Raw genomic sequence first — 21,687 nt, 5'->3', positions numbered from 1 at the left:
GGCCACCAACACCATACGGCGAAGAAGAAGGAGCAAACGTGGACGATTTGCAAGTGACTAACGATGAGCTCGCAGAAGCATCGAAGCGCCTGAAAGCAAAGAAAGTGGTGCTGAAAGCTGTGATCCTGGCATATCCGGACACGTTCAGAATGATGCTGCAGAAGTGTTTAAATGAAGGCAACTTCCCCCAAATTGTGGAAGGTACATAAGCTGGTATTGTTGCACCGAAGCCAGGGAAACCACCGGGCGATCCGGCCTCGTATAGGCTCATATCTGCTGGATACATTCAGAAAACTCCTGGAAAGAATCAACCTTAACAAGCTGACGAAAGGCACGGAGGGTCAGAGCGGACTGTCCAAGATGCTTCGAATTCCGCAAAGGAGCATCGACAGTGGATGCAATTCGGACAGTGCTTGAGAGTGTTGAGAAGGTATTTAAACAGAAGAGAAGAGGAGATCAATACTGCGCTGTGGTCACGATAGATGTGAAGAATACATTTAACTGTGCCAGCTGGGAAGCCATCGCTACATCGCTGCACAAAATTCCCGACTATCTAAACCAGATCCTGATGAGCTGCTCCAAAACAGAGTGCTGTTGTCAGAGGCAGTATGCGTTATCACTGGGATGATCCCCATCTGCATCCCCGGTTAATGTTATCCACCAAATCATAAGCGAAGTAAGCACGCTCAACAGAGCGATGACACAGATCATGGCCACCTTACAGCGGAAATGGCGCGATGAACTTCGAGCAATGGTTTCGGGAGAGCAATATTCACCGGGAAAACCTCCGCTGAAGTAGGCTAGTTCTACCGCCGGGGACTAGTGGAGTTGATCGCGACAGAGCACTGGGTACAAGTGGTCGGGCGCCAGTGCTCCATGCTCTACCTGGAATCGCCGGGCGGACCACACAACCCTACCGGTTCGTCCGAAAGAAATATGACGAAACAGAAGAAGAATCGGTATCGGCAGAACGCATTGTTCCCTCGGAATCACCGAAGTGGTGCTAAATGGTAAAGAACTGGGAGTCTAAGGGATCAAGAAACTCTGGTGCTGAAAGACACAAGAGAACCAACAGACTCAGTTAATTAGACAATCTGGAGTTTGCCGCCCAGATTGTCTTCGTACAGGAAGAACACTTGCCTGGCCCGACTCAAGGTACGGTTGGCCACAAACTTGTTTACAAAGCTTTACACTTCGCCTAATACTGTAGTTTAACAAGTCGCTCAGTAATCTTTTTTACCTTATTCGGAGACAATCCTGTTTAACATACATAGTTATTGAACATTTATTTATATTTAACAAGACTTCTGTAAAATTAATTATGTTCAAATTTCACCTAACAGTGAAACCTACATTATTTTATTGTGTAAGTATTCCGTGGGAATCCATTTCACTCGTTCCATAGGACATGTTCATTAAGTATAAACTGATTAAACCAGCATTTCGTACAAAAATAAATATTGTTTATTATTACAAATAAAGCTCTATTTACATTCCCCTCTGTACTCATCGCATCACTGATAACGTCTCTCGGTCTGCCGGTTACCTCTACTACTGACTGGGAAAGAACCGCTCGAAAGGCGCTAATCGCAAAATCTCATTCAACAACAGCTGGAACTTTTGCCGGAAACTTTCGGTGAACTCATTCTCCACAATCGACAGAATGTTACGGCCACGTTCCAAATCAAAATTCTGGCTATGCTCGGAGTAATTGCCGCTCATGGTGAACCAACCGAATCCCACCGTATGATCGCCGATCGTCAGATCAAAGTCGGTAATGTTCACCCGGACGTATATCCGGTCGTCACTTTCGTACGTCGTTCCCTTAAGGTGTATCCGAAGGGTGGAGTTGCCTGGAGGAAAAAACTTTTTAGATTACAGGGTTAGATTTTACTAGTGGTGAATTCTCACGAATCGAGGAAAACATTTTAGCCCATTCAGCGATCTGTCGTTCGTGTGCCAGTTCCGCCCTGTATGATCCATGCACGTCCAAAGCTGGCATGTGAATTTGCAGCAGGAATTCCAGTTTGTTGAGATCTGCCCTGGAAGAAAGAGTGGTTGATGATTTGAGCACGGCTGCGAGTACACCGATCGACATTACTTGACATCGGTGACGAATGAATTCTTGAATCCTCTCATCTCCCTGCTTAGGAAGTACGTTTGAATATTTCTGTTTCGGACCAAAGTGGTGTTTGGGAATGCTAGCGGATCGATGGACATCACGTAGTATCGGTCGGAAATCTTACCGTTCGACATGTACGTGATGTAGTACTGAACGGATCGCTCGATGCACTTGTTAAGGGATGGGGAATGCCGCAGGCACCCATTCGTTTCGCCTCCTGGAATTAGAAGATGATAATTAATGAATATTTTTCCATGATTTCATATAAAAATTAATCACTTCAACAGAAGCTTCTAAAGTTCCAAGAAATATAGCGCAATTGACACACCGTTCGCTAATACCTATGCTCATCGGTCTACTTTAATCGGCGGTGGGGCCGCGTTCGCGTCTAGCTAGAGGCTTGACTTGTACGCACAAGCCACATTATGCAGGCCTGCTACCGTTTTGTAGCACCTTTCCGCGCTCTGTGTTGACCTGCCAAAAGTTGTTCACCTTGCGTATGCTGTTCGCATCTAGTAGGCATGGGAATCGCAAGCTTATCGTGAATGATCAACAATTTGTTGTATACCGTTTGTCGCGTTGATGGGAACCAGAAGCAACGGGTTCGATTTGGAGCATTTCTCATTTGTTTACGAGAAATAGTTCACAAATATCAACGAAAAAGTTTATTATTCATATTGAATCAATAAAATATAAACTTATTAACTCAAAATACCATTTGCAACGACCATATCTGCCCTGGAAATGTGCGACCGAAGAATATGAATAAATGAAATAAAGATAATCGAATGAGAAAAGAAATGCATCTGACGTCGGCCGACGGCAAAGTTGAATGATCGGAAAACGATACCTGAGACGATTCGGAAGGATTGTTCCTCAGCGGAAGAATGGGGTGAAATTGTCACCTATAGCCGCTAGAAACAAGTGCAGTGTTGTGTCGGCTTCGTAACAAGCTCTCGTTAGAACGGGATTTCGTCGTACGTGTGAGGTTTTGTGCCAGTTTCGATAGGATAGAGGAAATGTAGATCGTTTTCTGACACTTCAGGACTGGTGAACAATTACATAGATCACGAGGTAACGAAATGCCATTTTGAACTAGTTGATACAGCAGCGACGATTTGTTGTAAGTGCTATGACTCGTAATTACCAACCTGAAGCTAACTGCATTGTGACCAATTTTAACCATAACTCCGAAGGACGTTCTAAAGAATAAGGTTAATTATAGTGAATGTTGGTATAGTTTTTAAACCAAATTGCTCTTGAAGTATGCTAGAGTAGATGTATGGAAAATACTGTTAGACAGAATTTTCGGCTAATTTTACAGAATTTATTCGCAGTTCTGTCATGAATGTGACACATTAAATTATCTTTCGTTAGAATATACTATTTTTTACAAAGCCCACGAAACGACTTTTGTAGGCTTTTATATATTTGACTGCTAGCGACATAGTTACTGTTGAAAAATCTTTTACCGACAATGATTACCAATTCAATTGATTGTCCGGACATTTACTAGAGAGATAATAAAAAATAGCGCTTTCGAGAGTCGCTCCAAGTCATCCAAAGCATTAGTCACACAGAGCCGTAGGGTGGTCTTCTAGCGCCCTTGGCGGAATCTCAGTTTTTCACCTAAAAAAACTAAAACATTTGGCATACAAAAAAAAAAATAAAAACCTCATTTCCAAACTCAAGTCACATCTCAATTCAAAAATCTTCCTTGTACCACAAAGACATTTTTTCAACATTACACCAGATCTTGACGCTTGCTTCATGACATTGTTTTTCGATTGCGCTCAACTTTTGCCTGGGGACTTTTGAGGTGTGTCCGATTTGAAATTTAAGGAAGATCATAAATATTGGCACTCTACCGTATATTAAGTGTACTCCTGAATTGACCCCAATGATCCTAAAATGGATACCGAACAAGATTCGCTTATATTTAAAATCGAACATATTGAACTGGGTTTGACCGTATCTGATCTTCTTTCGGAAGTATTCCAATATTCCGCAAGACGCTGAAATATTTAGCTGTGCTACATATCTCGCCTAGATAAGCTCAAGATTGTGATATTTTGTCTAAAGCAAACAAATGGCGACAAGACTTTCCTGAGGAACTAACGCGTTTACATACCCGCTCATGAAGAACTAACGCGTTTACATGCCCGCTCACAAAGTTGAAATCGATGGTGTAGTTATCGATTCGAGCTTGGCGTGCGTGGATCTACTGAAGGACGGGGTTGTCTGTTTCAATGACCTCTTGCTCCAGTGAGCGACGATTTTTAGTGACAATCACACCGGATCTTCAAACTAGTGTCGGGTGACCTTTTGGCGAGACTGCTTTGCATCTTCTTCGACAAGGATCGTCTGCATGATCGGTTGTCTGTTGGTCCCGCGCGTCATGCATGCAGTATTATACTAAATACAAGCAAATGAGTCTTCGTAACAATATTTTTTGTCTCTTTTGAATGACCGCTAAGTATACCGGCAAGAGGGAGCTCTGACACAAATCCGAAGCACAGCAACTGATCAATTCAGAAGAAACAGAGAATCTAACGCTCGAGGCGACTTCAATTTTCATGGTCTAACCCGTACCATTCTCGATGATAATTGTTTTAGCTTACTCTACGATCTTTGCTACAACTTTAAAAAGACGGCCTGCTTTACTGGCTATGACAAAATTTCCGTTCCCGTTTATGCCTATGAAACCGAGAGACTGCAATATTTTTCGCTATTTTTGTTTAAATTTGAAGTCTTGTTTGTTGTTTCTTCTGGACTAACAGGACCGTGGCGTAGTCTTCTGACGCCTTTGGTAGAGTCTCATTTATGCGCATTTTTGCTTTCTGCTTTAACTTTCTTTATCAGTTCAGCTTTGAAACAATAATTTTGTGTGTACTTGGGAATGACACTCCTACACACCAAAAAAATCTGAATTTTATCGTTGACGTAATTGCAAACATGACACAATTCAACAACTCGTAATTCACGAAATGACATAACATTACCGTGTTCCGTTTAATTTTACATGATACATATACTTTACATGCACAATGACATAAAATTACACTTCATACCATTCAGAACAAACGCTCTATGTAGAGTAAAATTACATGAGTCAGGAAATTAAACGTCATGTAAAACTAAAATCAAACGTAAAACTAAGTCATTTTTGATGCTCGTATATGTCAGGGTCAGGAGACGTAAATTTACACTATTTTTTCTAGGTGTGTATGCTGACTAATTTCACTGGTCTAGCCTAGTTGTTTGTTTACATCAAATCTAGACCAACATGAGAAAAGGGCGGAAGTCCAAATGAGAGTTTGTCTTTGTTTACTCTCTCTTCCATCAATAACTCGGCCGTTTCTACGTTTGCTCCTTTACTCTTAGCATAATATGCTAGACGACATCAGAGTCTTTCAAAATTTATTAAAACAATGTTGGAAAGTTTTATGTTGGCGCCATAATAATCCAAACAGAAAGTAAACACAGAGAGACTCTCATTTGGACTTCCGCCCATTTCACATATTGGTCTAGAAATTTCCCAGGTTATTGATTTGCTTTGCTTCAATGGCCTTTTACCCCCCCCCCCCTTTGGGAGGAAAAACTACCTCTACTTTGATTAAAGAACCGGACTCCCATAAAGAAAACTTCTAGGTTGGAAAGCTGCCACCCCGCCTTCAAACAAAAATAGCATGATGAATCCACGTGAAATGCCTCGTGCATGTGTACTTACAAATAGTGCTATTGACGCATGTCCTATATCCGATCTTACAACTCACGATACTCGTGCTGCCATAGTCAATGCGACTATTGATAACATAACTATGTCTATTGCTCGACATAATGAATCATATCCTTCCGATGATTTCGAAAGGGTTGTATCAAACCCGAGCGCAAAAAATTCTCAAGGGATTTTATTTTTTATGTTTCTTATAAAAGAAAGGCATAGAAACCCTCAAACTATGAAGATTTTTCTTCGAGGAGCGAATCTTGAGTATCAATCGACTAGATAAAATTGGGTAAATTCCCGTTATCGAGACGGAATCTTCACAAGACACCACTGCCTGCTGGTTCGTGGTAGTGTCGGATTGGTTTGTAGTAGTTTAGTCTACCGAGTAAACCTAAAGCTCTTGTTTCATCCACCCGGAGTAACTGTTAGGAACTACTTCAGTAATGGTTGTGCTCTTGCTCTTTTTATTTTGTGGTATTCGTTCATGTTTTTTTCCATTGCTGCTTTTTCTTGCTTGCAATCCAACCTTCGCGGTTTCTAGTTATCTAACCTGCTCAGGTCTGGTGGACAGGTCGTCACATATTGAGATACGAATCGATGCGGATGTTCCGATCATAATGATCATCATCATCTCTTTACAACCACTTTCGCAGGGTTTCTCATCCTTCTCGGCGCAACTGGTTCCTATTTAGCTGCTAGTTGGTGCTGAGAATTTTTTGGCGACGGTATTTCTCCCGATACTGATGCCCATTTTCGTGAGCCATTGAGCAGTCTGCTACTCCGACGGACATATCATCGGCGGTTAAATTTCTCCAGACAACGATATCACGATTTTCTCCGATTTTCCTCCTTAGCTCCCGTGGCTAGCCCACTGACCGGACTTTGCTGTGTAAGAGATCTACTGAGAACCATCGATCTACTTCAATGTCGAAACATGTCGAAAGATGAACCGGTCTGTAGATGCCGACCAACTTGGCTTACATCACTTTTCAGTTGCATGGTCTCTTCCTTGATTTCTTCAACGACTTGTCCCTAGAACCCGAACTCAAATGACATTTTATGTGTCAAAACGGCTCGCAGTACATTTTTTTCCTACACAAGAAGTCCAACGATTGGGCGAGCACCTACTGCATGTAATACAACACGCATATCATGGGAGAAAGTCTACTACCATCCTGTTCAGGAATCAGGTATCAGTGGCGCCTGGTTCAAATAGCACGTTCCCCATGTTGATCGGAGATTTGTGCCCTGCTATGAATCGTCTTTTCATCATTTCCCTGATGGAAAAGATTGTCCAAGTGGTTAGGTTAAGGGTAAGGAAAATAACGACACATAACAATTAAAACGAAGCATTCTGTACCCCCGGGAGGATGCTGAACGACCTGCAGATACTACAATAAAACTTCCAACTCCTGGAGGGTTTAGAATGTTGATTTAAACAGTGAGCGGATACATCAACACCCCCGAGGGGATATTGAGATACCAGAACGACAACACACCCGAAGATATATTGTCATTCAAATACAGCTTAAACTATAGATTTTCACCACAGTGGATTCGAAACAATAATATATTTAGATTCAGTTTTAGCTTTCTGTACATAGGTTCATCTATGTGTAGAGAAATAAAAATCCGGAAACGTAATTGCATTACTACAGGACAGTTACATATCAAATGATATGACGCTCTGTAATCGGATTCACAAAGATCACATGAATAATACTCAGCGCGCTGAATAGCAGCCATGTGATAATTTAGTTTGCAATGTCCAGTCAATGCCCTGACTAGAATACTGCAATTGTGCTTGCAAAAATGCAATTCTTTGACATTTTCGGACTCTTATCCAGCTGAAAAGTCTTTGTTTGAACGCAAGTTTGCAAGCCACGCCAATAGTTGGTGTGTTTGGATGCAGCCGGTCAGTCGCTCTAGCCAATTCGTCAGCCCATTCATTTCCGGGGCAGCCTGACTATCGGAACAAAAATGAATTCTTTTACCGCAAATTCCCTGTCGAAAAGCCGATTGTACACCACACAGAATCGCAAAGATTTCTGCTTGGAATGCGATACAGTAACTACCAAGCGAATGAGATTGGCTTAATATCATTTCACCACAATAGACACCAGCACCGGCTCGGTCCTCCAACAAAGAACCGTCAGTATAACAAACTACGTATTCTCCAAGTTGTCGCTCTATCCAGCCAGACAGCCATTCCTCGCGAAGATGAATTCTCACATTGAAAGTTTTAAAAGTAAAACTATAGATCCACTGAATGTACATGGGTTTGCCAAAAGCCCGTCTGCATTGGTCGAAGGCCATGCAAGCTTTCTTGATCCTAAAATCGATGTGAGCTGCCCAATTAAGTTTTGAGTCAAGAATTACCCCAACGTACTCAACTTGATCTGCGGCAACAAGTTCAGAGTCAAAGAACGAGTTGAAATCCTTCGTTGCGTAAAAAGCTCTGACTGATAGTCTAACATTGGAGACACCATTGCTTGTTGCATCAAATCAAAAAGTGTATTAATGCAAATACCGGTGATCGTTATATGATAATCATCGGCGAAACCATACGTCGAAAACCCAAGCTCATTAAGTTGTCTCAACAAGCCATCGTCGACAAGGTTCCATAGAAGTGGTGACAGCACACCACTTTGAGGATATCCGCAGACACATTGCGAGTATCCAGTTCATGTTATATGAAGGTACTCCATGACCTCATGCTGCTTCCCAAAAGAAATTGAAGGACATATTGTCAAAAGCACCTTCAATAGCGAGAAAAAGTCCCAAACTTGATTGCTTTCTTTTTATAGGGGTTATGTTCGGCTTCCAGTCTTTGAAATATTTAACAAACGGAATATTTACTTATCATCCTACGTTTCGGCTGCATGTATTGCGCCTTACTCAAGGAATCTACAAAACGTTACACTTAGTCAAAATTACATTACAAAAAACATTGATAGACCTGAACACTTACTAAGCTAGTTACCGTGGTATCGTCAAGCACACCTTTGTATACTGGTGCAATTGTCATATTCAGCTGTTCTGTGGGTGAAATGTGCAAGAAATGTATGATTATCGGCGCGATGCTTTTTGAATTTGAAAAATATTACTTTGCATATTGCCACTGACTCACGTACGTGGCGGTTTAATAATTTTCCGAAAACGGTTCGTAACGAAGAAAACTATTTGTGTTTGCTGTTTCTGTGTCCACTTCTGTTTTGATCACAGCGGTACTCATGATCAGTGATCGTACCCCTCTCTAGGTGGGATCCGTGTGTGTATTTTCGAGGTTTGTTTTTCTTCTCTCTCCTCTCTGTGTTGTTAAGTTTTTGACTGTGTGTAAAACCCCTGCATACGTGTAACTCAAATTGTCTGTGTCAGTGCGTTTATTGACTGTGTGTGGTGTGTTTACAATGTGGCATGTTTCGAGTATAGCTGAGTAATTCGTTTTTCCATAGGACGAATTTCGCGCCAACTCGAACAAATGTTGGCAGCACCCTCTCAGATTTTAATGAAACTTTCTGTGCATGAGAACTTTGTCACAAAAAACCACTTTGCATACTTTATTTTTTCAAAAATGATCTAGACTGTCTTTTGAAAAGGGCCAAACATTTTTACCATTTTTTTTTCAAAAGCTATAGTAAAATAATGACAAATCCTACAAAAAATGTTGAGGGATGATTATCACAAAATTAGTCAAATTTTTGAATAAAAATATTGAAAAGATTTTTCATCGACTCCTACACTGAAAAAATCGAGTTTAAAAGTTTATAGTCGATTTACGAAAAAAAATCTAATCTTTGATTTGGATGAAATTTTGTTCTAAGATAGATAATTACCTACCGTCAAAATTTCAAGGAAAAAAGTTATTGGAAAAAACTTTTCTTTGTCCAAACTGATTTTATTATTCAGTGTATTTTTATCGAAAACTAAACCAATGAAAGTCATAATCATCTCAGAATCCAATTTCCCAACTGCTAGTTGCATGATGCATGCAGAAAGTATCAGTAACGAATTTGGTATATATTCATAACAAACTTGAATGTAAACTTTCAAATGAGCAAAATATTTAATTAACACTAATAGGCTTCTACTTTTACAGTTTTTTGGAATAATTAGCACGATGACGAAGTCAACCGATAAATCGACACACAATGACCTCCACTGCGAGCCGTGTCCAACAACCCCGCCATTAAGCTGTGGAATAATGTTTACAAAAACGGCCCATAGCAAAAATCAATTCACCTCGACTCGCGAGTGTTTGAGCAGGTGCGAAGTATGAAAAAATACCACACATAAAAAAAGCCCATAAGCTCTCCTCTCGGTCTCCTCGATGTCTGTCAGAGGTTCTTTAGCACTGATGCACGCAATATGCTTGATGATGTTTGCAGTACCGTAAAACCTCTCAACCTAGGGGGGAATACAAGGTAGGGGAATACAAAACTAACTCAAGAACTTTTCGATATATCAAATTATTCGGTTCAATAAAATGGTGTACTTCTATGATGGTAACAATTTTGTGGAACTGAAATGTTTAAAAATCTTTTTTTTTTCGAGAGTTGTCCTACTGGAGATGTAGAGCTAGGTTTTCGAAAGGTCTAAAACACTGCTTATGGCTCATTGCAGCGAACCGTGATTCTGAATGTGATTCGTTGTACGGAGCAGATATGTGCGCGTGTAGAGTGTATAATCGCGAAGGGATCGAGCATTTGTACGTTAACGTGTTTATTCGCGTATGCGTTTGCATTTTGCGTGTGCTAACGTGTATGTATCTCCACGCGTATAAATCCAATTTTAAACCCGTGTGCCTTTCGCATATTCGCGTGTGTTCTTGGATGATCGCGCGCAAACCGTGAATCTGATACTTAATTTTCGGTATTCGGTTTAGATGCAAGAAGAGAGCAAGATCTGCCATATCACTAGAGTAACCGGTCATGTCGCCATGGAACGTGTTGTCCAGTGGATAAGAGCATTATTTTTTGGTTGGTCCAAGTTGCTAGGACGGATGAAAATAATTTCCGGACGTGACGGATTCATGATCGCGCGAACATGGACGTTTGTAGGTTTGCGTTTGAGACAGCGTTTGAAACTTCGTAAGTGCTCAAACGTTTATCTTATTACTGGGGTGTTATCAAGTTTGCGCGATCGCGAACGTAGGTGTGCGTGGTTGATCGCTAAGGGCTTAAGCATTCGTATGTTAACGTGTTTGTCGCGTGTGCTCGCGTGCATATACTTTCGCGTGTACAAAACTCGATTTTGTAACCGTATGGCCATTCACTTATTCGCGTGCGTTCTTGGATGGTCACGTGGACCGTTATTCTGATATTTAGTTTATGGTGTACAATTCACATTCTGACAGGGAGTAAATTACCCCATATCACTAGAGTTCCCGGTCATGTAGTCAAAAAAAATTATGAGCGCTGAGACGTTCACCTGATCACCGGGATGTTATCATGTTTGCATAATCGCGTGTGTAGATGCCGTGGAAGGTCGCGAAGGGCTCAAGCACTTGTACGTTAACGGGTTTTCCACGTGATCCTTCCTCAGAACTAAGCAAGAAAATAAAGAATAATGAAATATTTGCTTAATGACATAAACTCTTTTCAATGAGATTCTTGATTTAAAAAAAATATACTTAGTTGCTAAATTAGACAATATCTTCTCATAAACTGAGTTTTATTGGATTCTGAGATTATTATGACTTTCATTGGTTTAGTTTTCGATCAAATACACTGAGAAAAAATCAGTTTAGACAAAGAAAAGCTTTTTTAATAAACTTTTTTCTTTGAAAGATCCCAACTTGAATTTTTGACGGTGGGCAGGAAACAATGTTTCATCCAAATGAAAGATGGTTTTTTTTTTGTAAATGGACTTTAACTTTTTAAAAACGATTTTTTTAGTGCAGGAGTCAATGAAGAATTTTTTCAATATTTTTATTCAAAAATTTGACTAATTATGTGATAATAACTCCTACAACATTTTTTTGTAAAATTTGACATTTTTAGACTATAGCCATTTTAGAAAATGGTAAAAAAAAGTTTGACCCTTTTCAAAAGACAGTCTTGATCATTTTGGGGAAAATGAAGTATGTAAAGTGGCTTTTTGTCACAAAGTTCTCATGTACAGAAAGTTTCATTAAAATCTGAGAGGGTGCTGCCAACTCTGAATACGATTTAGTGCGGAATTCGCCGTAGGCAAATATAATTAGACGTGTATGGTGCTACTTCAGGTTCGAGTGATTCTAAAATTCTTAGTTGAGCCTAGGGTACAGCTCGGGTGCCTAAGATTAAAAATCTTAGGGATCTTTCGTTGATTCGCATTAATAAGTGAAGTTCATATCGAGTTTCTCAAATTATAAATTTTCTGGTTCGGGTCGGGTTCGGGTTCGGGTTTTCGAATTTTGAAATTCTCGGGTTCGGTTTTTTTTTTTTCAAATTTTAAACTTTCGGGCTCGGGTCGAGTTCGGGCTTTTCAACTTTCAAGCTCTCGGATTCGGGTCGGGTTCTGGTACGAAAAAAATTGAAACCCAACCATCTCTAGTACCCAATTTGCACTAGTTAGACATAAAAAAATCCAAACAGTTCACACAACACATGTGAGCGCCTAAGGCAACTGGCTTGTTCCGAGTGATTTCCCGGGAAGCAAATACTGAAGCTATGGTTTGCTGGCGAGAAAGCGAAAATGAACTCTTGACGCTTTGGTAGGAAACCAACCACCTGGCACTATTCAATATTAATTCGCAAAAGGGAATGTTGGATTATTCCAATTTGCGTATTCAAGACACAAATTCAAACTAAAATACCGATGAAGACGGATTTACAACAGCGACCCGTAAGAACAAGAAACAAATAAGAACTTCTGATCGTGAACAGCAAGAAAGCAGTACCGATGATGACATGGACGGGAACGAGAACGCGAGAGAAGGTAGACTGAATGACCCCCAAGCGGCTTCACCGCCAAGGAAAAGGATCTCAACGCGCAGCAGCAAACTGCGTCAACAAGATCTGGAAGACCGACATTCATAGCATTTTATTATTTTTTTTACATAATGTAAAAAATTGAAAGATCCACGGCTCAGTTGTGATAACGCGTTGAGCCGTTTCAAATAAATCTTTAGATTAAAAAAAAGTGCAAGCGGCAGACATAAGAAAATTATAAGGGGTACCCGGGGCTATTCGGACTTACCTAAGCAAATCGCCCTTTTAAATGGCTAGATGTGAAAAAATATAAATAATTAATAGTTTCAAGTGTCAGCTACATTATGGTTCCATAAAGGTTCATTTGCACCACTCCATGGCAGCGTTAGGCGAAGATTTGTAAAACCCTACGTTTTTCCACCCTTTTTCAATGTAGGGGTTATTTTTTATTTTTTTTTTTCAATGTAATTACGTTTACCTATTAAGTATGTATTGAAGAAACTCATTGAGAAGTAAAAAAAATGTGTTACAGAAACTTAATCTGGTTAGTCACAGCTGTCGATTGGCGTCTCATGTATTTTCTTTGATGTGGCGTGTGCAATCGTGTGCGTAGCCGCAAGCCGCTGAACGGTGGTTGACGGAATAGGGGGTCCGAAAAGCCCCGTAGGCTCGTTTCGTTCAAAATTATGAGCGTCTTGAAAATATCTGTATTTTCACACAAAAAAATCATTCCATAAAATAGGAGTATTTTCCAAACACATATCTGGTTTTTTTTTTCACTTTCATTTGATGGTTTTAACATTGTAATGATTTTTGTTTTGAGGATGGCAAAAAATGAAACATGTTGTATTTCTTTCCTAAATACCCGTTTTAATCCACCTAGTGGTGCAATTCTGCCTTTCTCATTTATCCAAACTACGATTGCATGGCTGGTTATGTTTAGTAAATTGATGGAACTATTAGATATTCTGTGCGATTTACACATACGTACAATGAATCGACAGCTACGAACTTGAGTTGCTATGTGTTTCACTTGAAACCAGCGACAGATCCAGAAGAAGGGGTTCGGGGGTTTGGACCCCGCCAAAGATTTTCAAATTGTAAAGAAATTTTAAATTAGTCTCTCAACTCAAAATCATTTCAAAAACAAATTTTTGCTGGTTTTTCAGACCCACAAGGAAAGTTTATTTTAGAGGAATTAGAAAATTTTATTCGCGTAGAGGGCGGTTTAGGGAAGGGTGGTGAGTTATGTGGGGGGGGGTTCCCCTCACCGTATCCCCCTAACTACGACGTTGTTATAATACAGAAAACCTATGTAAGTAAAAAAAATTAGATTAACGATGTTCAGAGTGATTGCATAACCTTTCTATAGGAGAAAGGCAAAAATGTGAATTTGCTATGTGTCCGCACTCTTAAACCCGTAACTCCGGAACCGGAACTCGGAATTTAATGAAATTCAATAGCAGCCTATGGAAATGTTCTACCTTTCATTTGAGGCTAAGTTTGATGAAATCGGTTGAGCCATCTCCGAGTAACCGATGTGCTTATTTTTGGTCACATACATACATACATAAATACTACTAATTTTTCTTGATTTTGATATACTTTTCTATATAAAAATCCAGTTAACAAGTTTTCTATTGCGATTAGAACTATATTCACCTGTTAAAACATGTTAAGATATGTCTAAGGAACAACATTTGATGATATGTGGGCATATAGGGCCTATTGAATCGGAGTGTAAGCGATCTTACTATGGAAACATAGCAAAAACACGATTTTTGATGGGAGACACCTCTACATCATGTCCAAATTAAGTCATTTTTGGCGAAACTTCTTAAATTCACATGTAGAACAAAAATCTGAGCTGACCCATGTATATTTCAAAGCTTTTTCAAAATGTGGAGGGGTCTAATACATACATACATACATACATACATACATACATATATACATACATACATACATACATACATACATACATACATACATACATACATACATACATACATACATACATACATACATACATACACACACACACATACGCACGCACACAGACATTTGACGAATTCGACGAACTGAGTCGAATGGTATATGACAGACGGGACGGCCCTCCGGGCCGGGATTAGGTTGCCGATGTTCAGAGTGATTGCATAACCTTTCTATAGGAGAAAGGCAAAAACGTCAAAGTATTTTTACACTCGCAGTGGTGCACATTAAATGAGCGCGTAATTTGACGCTCGGCCTGGTGGTCCATGGCTGAAAAGTCGCAAAGTGAATTTTAGAAAAGATTCGCAATACTTTCGCGTATCCACTAATAACTCAAATATCAAAGCAACAAAAAGTTCATTTGACAGTCGGTCTGGGCAATGTTGCCAGAACTTCGGTCGAAATTGATTTATTTGCTGTGGTTGCAATAATCACATTTTGTGGTTTTTAACCGTTTAAGTAATGTACAGGTATATAGGAAATTCCTATGTGACCGCACTAACCCAGCTATAACTCAGGAGCCGAAAGTCAGATCGGAATGAAATTCAATAGCAGCCAATTGAACTGCCCTTTTATGCAATTGTGACGTTAGCGCCAATAGGAATATTTTTCAGGAAACAAATTTTTGTGTTTCGTGATGTTTTCAAAAGCACGAATAATGTTTCAACTATCTGTTCTGTACAAAATGTATACAATCTATCGTAGATAATAGCCAATTGCTTATATTTTCACTTTTTTGCAAAATCCTTGTAAATTTTAGCTAACGTCACTTTTGCAAAAAATAGCGATTTCATTTCGCTGTTTTTATGCAATTCTGACGTACGTATACAAACCAATAGTGCCGGGTAAAACGTGTCGTGTATTATCAACTGTTTCAACTGAATTATCTGAAAATGGTTATGAATTTATACTTACATTTATAATTACAATTATCTGAAAATGGTTAGTTTCCGAGGCTATATGTGGTGGTCTGGTCAGGTGGTCGGTTTTGTATCTATACGGATGTTCTGTGGGTTATGTCCGAGGGCCATTCAGCACATTTTCATCAATTTTCCGAAGTTTAGCTGCAAGTCAGGCATTATTATAAAATGTATCGTATATTTTATCCAACATTTGTACACTATGGCACTATGACACTATGGCCTTTTTCAAGCAACGTAGAAGCGGTTCTGGACTGGAAGACCTAGTGAATACGGAATGCGCTACCCATTTTTGCAAAAAAAAATTAATACTTGAAGATACCAGCCATGCGGCACATTAACGATGATCTATAAGCAATGCAGACATGTAAAGTAAAGACGCTGAATCCCTCTGGATAAAGACTCGCTATCTCTATCTTATTCTTATTATTTATCTATAGGTATCATTCCAATCGAGCACGAGACCTGTCAAAAGTAGTCAATCCGAAGAAAATCGCTTTGAATCCTTCTGGAACGAGGGCCGTTGACAGGTCTCGTGCTCGCTAGGAATGACACTGACAGATAAATGGTAAACAAACGATTGACGTGTCGAGTCTTTATCCATAGGGATTCTGCGTCGTTAATGTAAAGTAATCCGGACACACGGGGAAACTTTAAATCAATTCGGTGATTCCGGATTCTTTTTCAACGGACGAAATTTTAAATGAATATTCCTGTCACGCGGCACATCAAGGTACACCAGCTCGGTTTTCTACGAACAATGCTATCACATGTAAAGTCGCCCGGGATGAAACATTTTTGTTAAACATTTCTGTCATGCGACATATCAAATAATATCAACTCTATAATTTATGGAAAATGCAAATTCAATGTCAAATAGGGACACTTTATTAACAATTCTGGAAAATGGAAGATCGGACCAAACAATTCTAGTAATTATTTCTGTCATGCGGCACATCAAATTCTGTGATCTGTGAAAAATACAATCATATTTGAAGACATTTGGATGCAGTGTTCCACTTAACGACTGGTCCAGATAATTCCGGTTTCCCACTTCTTTGGTAATTATTTTAGTGTATATTCCTGTTACACGGCTCATCAAAATACATCATATCGGTTGTCTACAAACTATTCAAGCACATTTGAAGTCTTCCTAGTATATTCTGGCCCCGTGTTATCTGATGACTATATATGATTATATTTTTAGTAGATCGAGTGTGTCAAATAACAGGTGTATTCAGGTACAAACGTTTTAAAGGTATGGGTTACTAATTATGAATCCACAACGTCTCTCAGATGGTTTCAACATTAACTTAGAGCCTTTCAATTTACAATTTATTAATGTTCATGTTATATTACTACCAGTCTTCATATTATACTTTGAAAAATTGATAAAACTGGCTTAAAATTGCCTTGGACTGACCCCATAAAATTTCCATATAAATTTGGAGCCGGATACAGTTCAACTTACGGTTTATGAAACTTGAATAAATTCCAGATCATTTGCAAGTGTTCTGGTTGGAATTGGTTTTGAAATTAATTGGTTGGGTACCAATTATGCACCAAATGATGAGATATAGAACAACAGCGGTCAAAGTTTTGAACAAAAGTTTTCACCAAGATACATTCGTACATTATTGTGGTATCAAAAATCCACGTTGAAAAAGGCAAAGCACGCTGCTTTAAAGAAGCATTCTAACTTGCATTGGAGACTTCTTCATAATAAATAAATGGTTCCAAAATTTTTTATCGTGCTGAAAAGCTAATTTGAATACCACCCTAGCCTAATTATAATACCACCCTTGCCATTTACATCACAAAATGATGCTTATCTAGCTCCCAACATCACTTATGATACAACAGCTTAAGAATAAATTGTTTTATTTTGTTAAACTCACCGGTACGTCACTTTGGTAAAAAAAATGACGTCTACGTCACTTTGTTTTTCTCGTTTTAAAAGGCCATTTTGCATAATTTTTTAAAGACAATTACGCTGAAAGACGTGGATTTTTGTGGAGAACTCAGGAATATGAAAAAATGAAATTTGACCTAAGTGGCGCTTACGTCACTTTTGCATATAAGGGCAGTGAAGCATCGCACCAATCACTTCATATATAGAATATGATGGAAAACGGTCAAGAATGCTCTCTGAGGAATAGGCGTGAAATTAACTCTGAACGTTGGCAAGATTTCCGGGGCATGAAGACATTCTAGGTGACCAATGTGATCAAAGTGACTACAGGCCAGCGAATTTAAGTAATTTAACAAGCATTTTAATAAGTTTTACATCTTCTAGGTATCATGACAGTACCAGTTTATATGGGAATTTACTGTATGATCGCACTTGTCAACCAGCAACTCTGAAACAGGATGTCGGATCAGAATTTAATTCAAAAGCAACCTAGCAATACTATCTACCTTGAGTAACCGATGTGCGATTGTTAGCCAAATACGTATGTACAACGCACACACACATTCGCCGAACTCGAGGAAGTGAGTTGAATGGTATAAGAGTTACGGCTCTCCGGACCTCTGTTGAAAAGTCGATTGTCAGAGTGATTGCATAATTTTTCAATAGGAGAAGGGCAAAAAGGTTTAATTGGGAAATTTATGGTGTGAACGTATTCTTTAACTTATAACTCCGGAACCAATACTTCGTTAAAATGACAATCGGTAGCAATCAATGTGAATACTATACCCTTCATTTAAGAATAAGATTGTGAGAATCGATTCAGCAATATATGAGAAACAGGTGTGAGAAACGAAAACATTTCCAACGAACAACTACAGTAACCCAACTAAACGTAACGAAATGTAACGCCATGTACATTTTTAGCGCGAATTTGTTTTTTGAAAACACAAATAGTTGCATGAATACGATGTTTATTATCCATAATTTCAGGATCATGATCACGATTTTACTTATATCGTTCATTTCAAGAAATCGTAATTTTTTGTTCATGAATTTATGAATGGATTTGATTCAAGTCATCAGAATACGACACTAACTTAGTGATACGACTAAGTTAGTGCCGGATTGACTCTAGTTCCAAAAAATTCCATAACTAATTGATGTATGATGCGCCGAATCCAAGATGACGCCAAGAGTATCTTAGACGCGTGTCGCGTGACAATTGCGCACTTGCTTCCGGTTAGATTACATCACGTACTAAAGTTGTCCAGTTATCTCTGACGAAATTCACAATCGGTTGGAAATTAATAACATCAGCAAAGGAAAGGCAATCTGCCTGCCTCAATCCGTCTAGCGCCAAAACGAGTCGAATTTGAGTCGTTAGAAATTGACCCATCCAGAAATTGTTGAAATATGACTAAATGATGCGAATGATTAAATACAAGACGAATATCGATTGTATTTTTGAAACTACCTCTTTCATATATATACCTCAATGATATTGAAGAATGTGGTAAAAATAAAACATGCATACACACATACTCATACACACAAATACAGACATTTTTCGAGCTCGACGAAGACGAACTGAGTCGAATGGTATTAGAGATGCGGCCCTGCGGTCCTTGGTTGAACATGCGATAAAATTCAGACCTCACCTTATTTTAGTTATTCTATCATATAAAAATAGTGCCATCTCACAATGAGATAATTCGAGACAGCTGTAATTTTAATAAAACATTGTCACTGCCACTCGATATTTTTTTAATTCCACTTGCACCCATGCCAGACCGTGGAACATCCCATCGCATACCATACCCCTCCTCGAACAATGATCCAAACCACTGCTACATACGCTTTGCACGATCAAGTGTACGATGCTTCAAGGCCAATGTCGAGAGTGAATAACTCGCCTCTCCTCGTTTCACTCCTTCCGTCTCTTCCTTATTCTTCGGATACCTTTCCGCGTCAGGTCATAACTTGAAAATAATTACCAGGGCGATCCCATCTCATTCTTATCGCACAGTCAGCGAAAGAGAGAAAGACAACGAGAACCAATTACGCACTGTTCTTATTCCTTTGTGCTTATTCACTTCAGACAACGCGGAACAATTTTCCTTTTCCGGCAATCGTCGTACATCACCCCGCGGTAGGTGCATGTCGGCTTTTTTGCGGCTTGCTTCTCCGATTCCGGCAATGATTTATGACCGCGTCGGCCACAGTTCTATTCTTATACATACACTGCAGTTTGCACATTGACACTGATTGCATGATCGAAATTGGAGCACTTACGAGGAAATCCACCGACGACCGTTAGAATCCCTCCTCCCAGCAGTGCCACCGCAAACGCCACCTGCCGCCACAGCTTCCCGGAACCCGAAATCATAATCTTCAATCACTCGGTACTGCACTGCACGTACGCCTCAGCGAAGAAAATAAAAAAAAAACGGTTCAGTCTCGAAGCCAATATAATCACACTTATCACGCCTCACAACAAACACTCCCTTCGGCTGCGAAAGTAAGTTCACGAATGAAATTCTATCTTGCCCGGGTTTCGCCTAACAGAACCGGCTGCGAGGAATGGACCAATAAAACTCTTGGAGAAAAGAGAACCCGATGATGGTCAGCTTCTGATGATGGAGGTGATGATGATGACGATCGCCATCCGCATAGTCATTGCAATTATAATCAGCCGAGAAGCCGGCCGTTCCCAGCAGAGCGGGAAAATATTGCAAGATCGACGATACTATGGACGAAGAACGATCATCAAATGCTCTGGAACCGTACGGGATTGAATACTGGACGGAGACAGTCTTTAAATTTCAGTATAAATAAATCTGCAAAGAGCGAAGAAGCTGCGGAGTGAAGGAACAAAAGAGCAAAAGAACAAATTTGCAAAGGAGCCTGTTTATGTATCGATCATAGATCCAAACTAGCCTGTTCCAAAAATTTTGATATCCAAATTGATAGGGTTTGATTCATACTTGATACTACAACTCGGCTAGATCAGCAATTCTATGCATTTAAAGCCTTATAGATTTTCATGGGAATCTCATATATGACCGCGCTCATTAACCCATGCCTCCGAAACCAGCATGCTGATCCAAACAAAAATTACTAGCAGCTTTTGAGGATATTACACCTGATACATATTTGAAAGGCAAACATACCAAAATTGCTTCCTGATCGACAATACCTCCCTCTTTGCTATAGTGCAATTAATAACACATTGATAGCTTGAAGAAAAGAGAGTACGCCGAGGAGTACGTATATAGTCTTTCCCGACTGCTCATAGCAAGTGTGCTCAGCGAAATGACGATAATGACAAAAATGTGAGAATGTTTCCTTTATACTCCGGCTAGTTGTTGCTTTTCGACTTCTAGGTAGGTATCTCTACGCATAAGAGGATCGCAGCATGCGCTGGACAACAAGCTCATAAAATCAAGCCGTGAAGATAGCATCATGTGCCTTTGTTGAGTACGTTGCTAGGTAAGGTAACTGGAACGAGTAGGCATTACCATGTAAAGTCTTACTTCTATCTTCTTTCTCCAATGTAACGAACTTATCGGAACATGGGGAGACGAAAGAAAAGGCAAACAAACGTACTCACCTTGACTGCCGGTAAATGACTCATTCAAGGTCGCCACCACCACCACCACCAGCGAGTGATAAGGAAGTATCGATCGCACGAGAGCAAAAACGGAAGGTAAAGAAGAAAGGGTTTCCAGACAGGCAAAGTGTCACCGCATCTTCGCCCCGCTGGAACCTCGGTCAACGTGTCGCTGATTCGAGACGACAGATGATGATGCTATGAAAGCCGCATGCTAGATTGAAATTGACGTACAGATTGGTATAATTTGATAAACTTCCAGGCGAGAGTGACTGACTGACTGACTGTCACTGACACCTCGTCACAAGTGCTCGTATACCGATTCAGCAGTGGTAGATTGAGAATAAATGATTCTCGGAAAAAACACAAACGGTTTGAGGTAATGTTACATAGGAGGTAATCTACATGCTCGTAGATTTTTTGCGTGTGTTCAAATTCGAAGATATTCCTTTTAATAGTTTCAAATATATACAAAATCTAACAGTCCATT

At 39.7% G+C, this 21,687-nt stretch overlaps 1 protein-coding gene across 1 annotated transcript; it reads right to left on the bottom strand.

Moving 5' to 3' along the window:
* Nucleotides 1-1,441: 1,441 nt before the first annotated feature.
* Nucleotides 1,442-20,137, bottom strand: LOC131682966 (uncharacterized). The gene is made up of 4 exons (XM_058964797.1): nucleotides 19,880-20,137; nucleotides 2,102-2,339; nucleotides 1,912-2,042; nucleotides 1,442-1,853 (listed from the first exon to the last, which is right to left on the bottom strand). The coding sequence occupies exons 1-4, from the start codon at nucleotides 19,971-19,973 to the stop codon at nucleotides 1,552-1,554; spliced, it is 765 nt and encodes a 254-aa protein (XP_058820780.1). The 5' UTR covers nucleotides 19,974-20,137; the 3' UTR covers nucleotides 1,442-1,551.
* Between the last annotated feature and the right edge of the window lie 1,550 nt (nucleotides 20,138-21,687).

This window comes from Topomyia yanbarensis, chromosome 2 (genome assembly GCF_030247195.1).
Source record: "Topomyia yanbarensis strain Yona2022 chromosome 2, ASM3024719v1, whole genome shotgun sequence".
In the NCBI taxonomy this organism is placed as follows: domain Eukaryota; kingdom Metazoa; phylum Arthropoda; class Insecta; order Diptera; family Culicidae; genus Topomyia; species Topomyia yanbarensis.
The sequence above is the reverse complement of the archived record's forward strand: the minus strand, read 5'-3'. Positions and strand labels throughout refer to the sequence as shown.